Below are 11,051 nucleotides of genomic sequence, written 5' to 3'. Positions count from 1 at the left end.
AACCCCCTTCCCCTCCCCCTTTTCTGATGAAGGGTCTAGGCCCGAAACGTCAGCCTCTCTGCTCCTATGATGCTGCTTGGCCTGCTGTGTTCGTCCAGCCCTGCACCTTGTTGTCTCGGATTCTCCAGCATCTGCAGTTCCTACTATCTCTGATAGCAGTTTCTACTTCCTTAAAGGACACTAGAGAAGGCTTTGTGAGTAACCAATGATAGTTTTATGGTCAATTCCAGATTTATTGATTGGCAATGGGTGATTTGAGCTTGTGATCACACTGCACTGGACTGGCTATTGGCTTACCAACCTAATGGCAGTATTGATTGATTTATTATCATGTGCACCGAAGTACAGTGAAAAGCTTTGTTATTGAGCAGTACAGGCAGGTCACAGCAAGCAAGGATATACAGATCAAAACTACTTAGAGGTACAGGTTACATTGCACAGGGTGTGCACTAGGCGAGATCAGCGTTCGCAAGATCAATCACTATTTGAGGCTACAGAGTCCATTCATTAGTCTAATAACAGCCGGGAGGAAGCTGTTCTTGAACCTTCTCGTGTACTAGCACCATCCCAGACATTATTGAAACTGCAAGGAATGATTAAAAACCGTGATTAAAATGGGAATGGTTTCTTAAATCTGTGAACAGTAGTAGTCACAGAGCGAAACTGCGAAAGGCTAATCCACAAAACATAGGAAAACCCTTTGACGTAGCATCAAAAGAAGTCTTTTAAGCAAGGAAGATATATAATCACAGTTGGGAAAACATGAAATCAGAAATAACGTTGCCAGGAAGAATTTATTTCAGAAATGGACCAAACTGAGCACAGAATTGTACGTCTCAAAGGAACAATTTCTGCAATACAGGATGACTTGAAATTAGGTGCTAAAGAAGAAGCTGAACAAGTAAAAACACTCTCTGCACAATTTGGATTAAAGCTGATTTGTTTCAGTTTTCCAAAGGATAAAAGGAATAACAAATACTGAAGGCCTTTTACAATCATTTCCACATCAAAACCCATAAAATTCTCAAAGGAGCAAGATTTGGGAGAAGAGCTCAGCATCCATGGGAATCCATATTTTGTTTCATTATTGGTGTCTACAAATTAGTGGAGCAATGTGGCATTTATGACTTCAAGCCAGAATGCATAAGGGACAGATTTGTTGTGGGAATTGTTGCTCAAACTTTGTCAGATTTATCAACATCGAATGAAGACCTGACTCGAGAGAAAGCCATTCAAGTGGTGAATGAAGGTCTGAGAGCAGCACAGGTCAATCCTAAGAGGAAAGAGCATTAACCATTTTTCTGGAAATTAGCAAAGTCCATTTAATTCTGAAGTTACAAAACCACAAATGACATGTGAGAAAAAAGTAGGCCAGGTACCAGGCATTGAAAGTCCTTGTCAACGCTGTGGAATACTGTATAGAAACCTCTCGAGCACAGACAGTCCTAGCCATTAAAGGTTTCATCTATCACGCAACAGGACACATAAAAAATATACAGTAGCGGGACACATTTCCAGTAAAGCAAGAAATCAAAAAGCTATATACACAATGTGAGCAGTCTTGATGAGGAGGGAAACTGTATTGCTGGTGACAGTACAACTACAAGGTCCAGGAGGCACAGCACTTAAGATTAAAATTGTAACACAAGCAAGTTTCCAAGAAAATGGACAGCAAATAGTAGAAGAACTATATGTAATTCACAATCAAGAATTCTCACTATGAGTAAGAAAGCATGTCTTGACATCGATCTTTTACAAAATTTTTAGGAAGCTAAACAGCAGAGGCTAAGAGCTTCATGTGAATAGAAATGCCCTAAGTTATTAAATGGATGAGGGAAGCTGAGGATGGAATAAAGTGTGACACTAAAGGAAAGTGTGAAACGCATGTCACTAAAATCTTTAATTCCCTTACTGAAGCAAATTAATGAGCAATTTGCAGAAGTAACAAAAACAGGCATCATTTTCCTAAACATAGGCAGGAAATCGGGGTGAAGAGCATGTCGGCCATGATTGGATGGTGGAGCAGACTTTGATGGGCCGAATGGCCCAATTCTGCCCCTATAACTTATGAACTTAGGCATATAACCATCTGAGGTGGTGGTGGTGTGGTGGTCAGAGAAACCCATCCCATGTGGATCAATGATTAATGTGAGTTGAGGTAAACTATCCTGAATTAGAGCTTACATGAAATTTGAAGCAAATGGCCACTTGAGATCTCTCAGCCCCAGAGATTTCTCAATGGGCTGTGCCCACAAGGTTTACACTGACACGGGGAGAGAAGGACATACAATAAGGCTGAAGTAGCAGAAAAATTTCAGTGAGCCATACAGCAAGGTATGAGGCAAAGTGGTATATAGGCACAAGACAAGACTATTTATGCAGGGGAGTTGGCACCAAGGCAACACGTGCCAAGGTGACCACTGATTGGAGGATTGATGCTGTTATAGGGAGGGCAGGAAGTGCCACTGGCAAATACGAACATCGGCTAAATGTGCCAGGTGAGGAATAGCCAGTTGGCAAAATGGGATAAAGACTTGGAAGGCCAGAAAACGCAGAATGACCCCTGAACATAAACCTGGAAGTGAATATAGCCCGAGGAAAAGATAATGATCTTACGAAGGGGATTCTGATTACAGGAGCGGGGTATATTGTAGTAACAGTCCAGACTGAAACAGGAGGGTGAGAGGGAGCCATAGTTTGACAAGAACAAGGACTATGGAACAGATCAGGAATACCATGAGAAATTATGTGTGGCATGGTGGCTCAGTGGTTAGCACTGTTGCCTCACAGTGCCAAGGACCCGGGTTCGATTCCAAACTTGGGACTGTCTGTGTGGAGTCTGTACGTTCTCCCCGTGTCTGTGTGGGCTTCCTCCGGATGCTCCGGTTCCCTCCCACAGTCCAAAGATATGCAGGGTAGGTTGGTTGGCCATGGGAAATTGCCCATAGAGTCCAAGGAAGTGCAGGCTAGGTGTGTTAGACATGGGAAAGGTGGGGTTACAGTGATGGGATGGGGGTCTGGATTTGGGCCAGATGCTGCTTGGAAGGTTGGTGCAGACTTGATGGGCTGAATTCCACACTGTAGGGAATCTATGGTCAAAGATAAGGGCAGTCAGATGCCCCTCAGCAATCGATCTAAATGATGAACAAAAGGCTACAAACAATTCAGAAGTTAAGCTGATAAAAGAAATAAAAAAAAAGAGTTGGAGAGCTGAGAAAGATTTGGTGTATCTACCGAGGTACCAGACAGGGGATAGCTGGCACCATTATACAGAGATAGGTGTGCTGATGGGTTAAAAATAGCTAAAGTCAGACTGGCTCAGGCTTCAGGGAAAGACTAAGTGATTAATCTATCTAAGTGGATTTCGCTGCTGTAGGAGAAGTGATCTTGAAGAAAACTGATGGTGTAGTGGACAGTGAAGAAAGTTATCTCAGAATACAACGGGACCTTGATCAGATGGACCAATGTGCCGAGGAGTGGCAGATGAAGTTTAATTTAGATAAACGTGAGGTGTGGCATTTTGGTAAGGGAAATCAGGGCAGGACTTATACACTTAATGGTAAGGTCCTGGGGAGTGTTGCTGAACAAAGAGACCCTGGAGTGCAGGTTCATAGTTCCTTAAAAGTGGAGTCACAGGTAAACAGGATAGTGAAGAAGGCATTTGGCACACTTGCCTTTATTGGTCAGTGCATTGAGTATAGGAGTTGGGAGGTCATGTTGCAGAAGTATGGGACATTGGTTAGACCACTTTTGGAATACTGCGTTCAATTCCGGTCTCCCTGCTATAGGAAAGATGTTGTTAAACTTGAAAGAGTGCCAAAAAGATTTACAAGGATGTTGCCAGGGTTGGAGGGTTTGAGGTATAGGGAGAGGCTGAATAGGCTGGGGCTAATTTCCCTGGAGGGTCAGAGGCTGAGGGTGACCTTATAGAGGTTTATAAAATCATGAGGGGCATAGATAGAGTGAATAACCAAAGTCTTTTCCCTGGGCTGGAGGAGTCCAAAATTACAGGGCATAGGTTTAAGGAGAAAGATTTAAAACGGACCTAAGGGGCAACATTTTCTCGCATGTATGGAATGAGCTGCCAGAGGAAGTGTACAGGCAGGTGCAATTATGACATTTAAAAGTCATCTGGGCAGGTACATGGATAGGAAAGCTTTAGAGTCATATGGGCCAAATGCAAGCAAATGGGATTAGTTCAGTATGGGAAACTTGGTCAACATCGATGAGTTGGATCGAAGGGTCTGTTTCCATGCTGTATGACTGTATGACTCTTGACTCCAGCAATAATCCATGGTATCACAGAGAGAAATTAACAGGACTTCTCATGACCTACCTCAATGATGTTCTGTGGACAGGTTCTATGAAACTTGAATGATGTATTACTGAAAAATGGTTTCATCTTATACTCATCAGGACAATTTGCAAGAATGACAATTCAAGGGGAACATTGTTACTGAACCTTTTGAGTTACTTTGCTCTTCAAGGGCAATCTGAGATAGACTGGGTACTTTACAGGTCTAAAAGTGACAGCCTTATGCCCATTCATTTTTCTGTGCATTATATAGTAAGAAATGATCTGATCAGGGCTCAAAGCTGTCACTTCTGGTACTGCAAAGTTTCCAGTCTAACTCAGAACATATTGAAAATACTGGCTTAAATATTGAGCTGAGTGAATCTAGAGTGAAGCTGTATCAATGTTCTTCTTTGGAAAGTGTTAATCACATCCCAATAAATCAGGCCAGATCATCAGAGAAAGATGAATTTGCATCCTAACAGACAAAGAGAAAGCCTACAGTTGAGAAAAGTCTACAGAGCAAAGAAAATGTTAAATAAGTTAAATTCAGAAAAATAAACACTCTCAAGTTTCCAACTTTGGATAACCCAGAAGATATGAAATGAATCCTTTTAAGTGGTAGTCCACATATTGATCTCATGATAGATATTCTAGCACATCAAAGTTTATCATATAGTTGATAGGAAAGAATAATAAATATGACCTGGGAAGCAAAGAAAATAAATATGGTAGTTAATAGTACCTTAGCTGCAGAAATACTGGCAATAGCAGAAGCAATAGTTAAGGTGGTATACTTGTCTAACATTCAGAAGGAAATCAATGGCAATCTGAGAAACATTAACCCATAGAAATGTATGTTTTCTCTTTGGGACGATGTATAGGCATTGCTGAGGAAAGTCTGACTTTGCTAAGACAAATGAAATGTTAACAAGAAATCAGATTTTCAAAAATCAAGCGAGAAGATGAAAATCTTAATCCGAAGAGTTGGTGGTAGCATTAGTGCAGACTGCGAAGGCTTGAGGACTTTGATGGCTTTGTACGGGAGGTATAGAGTCACCTTGGTGGTCAGAAACGTAACAAACTCATTCACATGGTTTGCCAATTGCGAACGCGGGAAGGCGAGCAGAAAGTTGTCTTGGGTGATTTCCCCCAAGCCATCTCTCCAGGAAGCAACCAGCCGGGAATGTTTTGGGAAGCAGGATTTCAAGAAGCTGTCTCGTATAATGGATGGATTCAGTCTCATGATGCACAACGTTTCGAACCAACATTGACCTGGCTCCAATTGCCCCCATCCCCTGGGGTACAAGCCTGTGTTCAGAAATTGGACCCAGATGCGGTTTGGAGAAATGGTGCCGGAGGGATGTGATAGCACTAGCAGGGGTAACAGAGGTGATTCACCAGAATGTTGTCTGGGACGGAGAAATTGAACTGTCAGGAGACAGTAAATAGGCTTAGATTGTTTGCTTTAGAGCAGAGAAGACTGAGCGGGACATGATAGATTGTATAACATTGTGAGGGATATGGACAGGGTGAATAGCAGCTGTTCCCCTTGGTTGAGGGGTCAATGATGAGAGGGCACAGTTTTTAGATAAGGGGCAGTGATTCATAGGGGATTTTTCACTCAGTGAGTGGGGAGAGCCTGGAATGCACTGCCTGGGAAGGTAGTGGAGGCCAGAAACCTTAATATTTGGATGAGCACTTCAAATATCATAACATTCAAGGATATGGGCCAAGTGCAGGAAATTGGGATGAGTGCACTCTCTGTGGTAGTTATGTTGGTGCAGACTCGATGGGCCAAAGAGTCTTTTCTGCGCTGTAAGAATCTTTAAATAAGATTCTCTTGGGACTGAATTTCTATAGGATGGATTATGGCATCCTTAGACAGCAAAGATTATTAAAGGACAGAGATATATTGAGATTCTGAAAGATTACAAGGCAAAGCTGCAATGAGACTAGCAAATTGCTGAGAATTTCTTTGATTGTAAGAGGCACAAGGGTGGGAAACATATTGTGTTTTGCCCAACATTAAGGTCTATCCAAGCGCAGTTGGACCTGGTGAAAGTGTTGGACACCAGGATGTCTATTTGGGAACTTGGTCAGGGCCGGGACTATTTCCATGTCTTGCTATAAAGGGGTCACTGAGCCCCACAAGGATGCAGCTTTGGCTGCTTTGTTTCCGAAACCCGGAACGATGATCTAAACCAACCACAGTATCACTATGCACAGCTCCTGCATCCAGTGAAGGAAAAGGTTTCTACAACTTGGTTTGGGAAAGAATTAAATATTCGAAACAACATTGGAACTCGTAACCTGGAGTTCCTAAAGCCACTCTTTAGATAAAGGTTTCTGTGAGTTTCAGAAAAGAGAGAAGGCGCAAGTCAACAGTTATTTTACAAGAAAAGATGGTTCTGCAAATAATTAGAGATCCTCAAAGAGGGGATGTCTCGTGGTATGAGGAATTCTAAGAAAATAAAGTAAGTTTGTTTTTGCGTTCGGGTTGTTTTGTGGTTGAACTTGCCATAATTCTTTTTTGTTTGAAGAAAGAAGGGAGAGTATTGAAAGTTGTGTAAAAGAATGCAGAATATGACAAAAAGTATTCTGGTGATTTTTCTACAGCTTCTGTTTATCTGATTTTAAAAGTTTTAATTAGAAGAGAAGATGGGGAAGTCTGTCAGTATGACAAAGGTTAGGCTGCAGACAGGGTTAATTGATTAGTGAAATTGTAGAATAAATATAAAGGGGAAACAAGTGGTATAGAATGAGCTGAATTGACTGAGTAGTCAATAAACTCTATTCTCAAGGAAAAGGGGTTGAGTGGAGAATTTAAACACGATAACTATCACGAGACAAACTGGACTAAGAAAACTAATGGGGATAAAGTCCAGTAAGTCCCCTGGCCCTGATGGGATGTCTTCCAGGATACTAAAGGAAGTACCTATAGAGATAGTGGATGAACTGGTAGTAATTTTCCAAGAGTCCTTAGCTTCTGGAAAAAATCCCAGAGGACTGGAAAACTGGCAATGCCACATCTTCATTTAAAAAAGGAAGGAGACAATAAACTGGTAGCTATAGATAAGTGAGCTTAATGTGTTGGGAAAGTGCCTATTATAATAGCAGAGTATTTAGAAATGCATGATATGATCAAGTGGAGTCCACATAGTGTCAAGATGGAAAATCATGCTTGACTAATTTATTACAGTTCTTTGAGGAGTTAATAAGTATCGTAGATAAAGGGGAAGCAATGGGCATGATATGTTTGGATTTACAAAAGACATTTGATAAGGTACCACGTATAAAGCTATGTAATAAGAATCTGTGGTTTTGGAGATAGTACATTAACATGGATAGAGGATTGGTTAACTCATAGAAGACAGAGAGTTGGGATAAAAGGGCGCTTTATCAGGATGGCAACTAGTGAAGTGCCACAGGGATCACTGCTGGGGCCACAATTGTTTACAATATACAGCAATGATTTGGATGAGGAAAATGAATTTACCATTGGCAAGTTTGCGGATGGCACAAAAAATAGGTGGGAAGGCAAGTGGTGAGGTTGCAGAGGGACACTGACAGGTTAAGTGAGTGGGAAAAACCTAGGCAGTTGGAATATAATGTGGGAAAATGTGAGGTTATGCACATTGGCAGGAAGAGCAGAGGGGCTGAATATTACTTAAATGGAGAAAGACTGCAGAAAGCTACAGAACAGAGGGATTTGGGAGTTCTCGTCCATGAATCGCATAAAGTTAGCATCCAAGATCCAAGGGGAAAACTGAAGGCAGATGGATTATTGGCCTTAATTTTAAAGTCCGTGTGGAGGATTCCCACATACCAAAGCCAGTATTTACTACCTAGCTGAGTATGGGAGTCTGTCCCATAGGATGCCTAAACTCAGATACAGTGTGCTGAGAGTCTGTAAATTGGATCCTGCTACATGGAAAAGGTACAACTGGGGGAAGACCCAAAGGAAGCACTCATTTGGGAAGGTGGTGGCTGAGTGGCATTATCGCTGGGGTAGTAATCCAGAGACCCCGCCAAATGCTGGAGGGAGCCTGGGTTCAATTCCCACCATGGCAGATGGTGCAATTTTAATTCAATATAATGGGCAATTAAAAGCTAATCTAGTGACAGCGACGTAACCATGATCGATTGTTGTAAAACCCAATTCATTTCACTAATGCCCTTTAGGGAAGGAAACTGTCATCTTTGCCTGTTCTGGCCTACAGGTGACTCCAGACCCACAGCAATGTGGTTGACTCTTAACTTGCCCTCTGGGCAATTAGGGACGGGCAATAAACGCTGGGCCTAGGTAGCGACACCCAATCCTGTGAATGATTAAAAACATAGGATGTGCAAATCAAGATTTAGCTTAATATCACACGTGATATGACAGTAAAATAAAGGGGAAACAGGTGGAGTTCTTGCTGAACATTGCTCTGGGGATGAGGGAATGTTCACGTAGGACTAGTGAAGGTCACCCTGCTCTGTGTTGACGTGTGAGGGTGTTGTTGTCACTGTTGATGGGAGGCGTGTGACTGTGAGGTATCTTTGAGCGTGTTTCCGAGCCTGCCTCGTTTGAATTTAGTGATTCACCTTTTAGTTAAAAAATCAAAGTAGACTGACAAACCAGAACGCAGGAAGGAGCCCACAGGCAAATGAGCTGTTGCTGACTTCCTCCTTCAGCTCTGAACATCTGAACCTCAGGAAGTCCGGATCTCAGACTGAGTGTTCGAACCGCAGTGAGGCTCTGCCTGAGGGTCAGAGATCCCAGCCCAATATCCACCGCACCCCCAACACAGACACTCACCTACACTCACGTCCCTAAACCCTCAGCCACTACAGCCTCCTTACACACTGCCACTCATCTACCTTCCCTACACCCTCACCCACTACACCCTCCTTACACACTGTCACTCACCTACCGTCCCTACACCCTCCTTACACACTGTCACTCACCTACCATCCCTACACACTGTCATCCACCCTCACCTACCCTCACACATCTTCACCACATCCTCTATCCCTACACCCTCATCCACTGCACCGTCCCTACACACTGTCACTCACTCACTGTCCCTACACCCTCACCCACTACACCGTCCCTACACACTCACTCACCTCCTGTCCCTACACTCTCTCATCCACCCTCACCTACCCTCACATACCTTCACCCACCCTCTGTCCCTACACCCTCATCCACTGCACCGTCCCTACACACTCTCACTCACCCACCATCCCTACATACACTCACTCACCCACACCTACCCTCACCCACCCACTCATTCCTACACACCCTCACCCATCCTCACATACCCTCACCCACCCTCAGATACCCATACTCACTGTCCCTACACACACACACCCTCACCCTCCATCCCTAAATGCCCTCACCCACCCTCACACAACCACATCCACCCTCACTCACCCAACTGGCCCTGACACACGGTCCCCATCCTCCCGAGCCCCCCTCCTGCCTGTCCCTGCTCTGTCCCAGTACCGTCCTGTGATCCAGTCCCTGTCCTCAGCAGGGTCCAGAGATGTTCCAGACTGTGGATTGACTTCGATTGTCAGTAGGATCCAGTGTGTATTCTTCTGATGATTCTGTAATCCTGTTTTCTTCACAGCATCCGAAAATCCGGGAGATTTTTAATGTGGAAAACCCAGAGTCCAATTTCTATTCCAAGTGCCTCACGGTGGTGTCAGGACCCGACTTTGTGAACCTGACCTTTGATAACTTTGTCGCCTTCAAGCCGAACGTGGTGAAGGTAAGAGGCTGCTGCCGGGATCTGTCTTCCACAGACAGGCTCTCTGTGAAATCGAAACAAAAACATCACTCTCCAACATCAACACTGCTTCCCCAGGCACACACTACTGCTACTACAACTCAGTACTGAACCTCTGACAGTGTGGCACTCCCTCAGTACTGACCCTCCTACAGTGCAGCACTCCCTCAGTACTGACCCTCCCACAGTGCAGCACTCCCTCAGTACTGACCCTCTGACAGTGCGACACTTCCTCAGCACTGCGGCACTCCCTCAGTATTATTGGGTATTCTGTGCTATTTGACAAAGGACTGGATCGGGCAGTTATTTTTCAGTGGGGATTAAAGGCAGAAGAAACCTTGCAGGTCCCTGTTTCATTTCTTTATTCCTGCGATGTGGACGAGGGGGGAGTGAGTGTGTGTGCCCAAGGTGACACAGATGTGGTTTCTGACAGGATTTGCGCTCCTTGCAGGAAGACATTGTCAGTGTTTGGGAAAATAATCTGCAGCTAAAGCAGGCACTGAGCTCTGTCCTTCCTGGAGCTCTGACATTGCACTGTTCCCCAGTCTGTCCTGACAGTGTGCGTTGCGGTGATACAGATGCAGGCTCAGACTCTCTGATCCCTTACCTGTAACTTTGCCTGTTTCCCCCAGGGCTGGGCTGATGATATCCTTAACCTCGCGACACATGTGCTGTCACACAATCCCCCTCGAATGGTCTCAATCCACAAAATGTAAGTCTTTGCCACAACTTTGTGCAGCAAAACACTGTCATCCGTGTGACAGAAATTCTCGAAAATACAACACTGTCATAGGCATGGAGTGTGGGTCTGAGAGAGAGTGTGTGTGGGTGTGAGTGTGAGAGAGAGTGTGTGTGTGGGAGTGAGTGTGAGAGAGAGTGTGTGTGTGGGTGTGAGTGTGAGAGAGTGTGTGTTGGTGTGAGTGTGAGAGCGTGTGTGTTGGTGTGAGTGTGAAAGTGTGTGAGAGTGTGTGTGAGTG

The 11,051-nt window shown here is 44.1% G+C and overlaps 1 protein-coding gene and 1 pseudogene across 1 annotated transcript in view; both read left to right on the top strand.

The window, feature by feature from the left end:
- Positions 1 to 805: 805 nt before the first annotated feature.
- Positions 806 to 6,427, top strand: LOC125483794 (annotated as a pseudogene).
- A 528-nt stretch (positions 6,428 to 6,955) lies between these two features.
- sptbn5 (spectrin, beta, non-erythrocytic 5) overlaps positions 6,956 to 11,051 on the top strand; it is a 165,848-nt gene continuing 161,752 nt past the window's right edge. Inside the window, exons 1-2 of the mRNA XM_048600480.1 lie at positions 6,956 to 6,982; positions 9,916 to 10,056. Of these exons, the coding sequence (XP_048456437.1) occupies positions 6,956 to 6,982; positions 9,916 to 10,056 (168 nt within the window). The remainder of the gene's footprint in view (positions 6,983 to 9,915; positions 10,057 to 11,051) is intronic.

This window comes from Rhincodon typus, chromosome 8 (assembly GCF_021869965.1).
Source record: "Rhincodon typus isolate 14 chromosome 8, sRhiTyp1.1, whole genome shotgun sequence".
Lineage (NCBI taxonomy): Eukaryota > Metazoa > Chordata > Chondrichthyes > Orectolobiformes > Rhincodontidae > Rhincodon > Rhincodon typus.
This window is presented reverse-complemented; position numbering and strand designations above follow the sequence as displayed.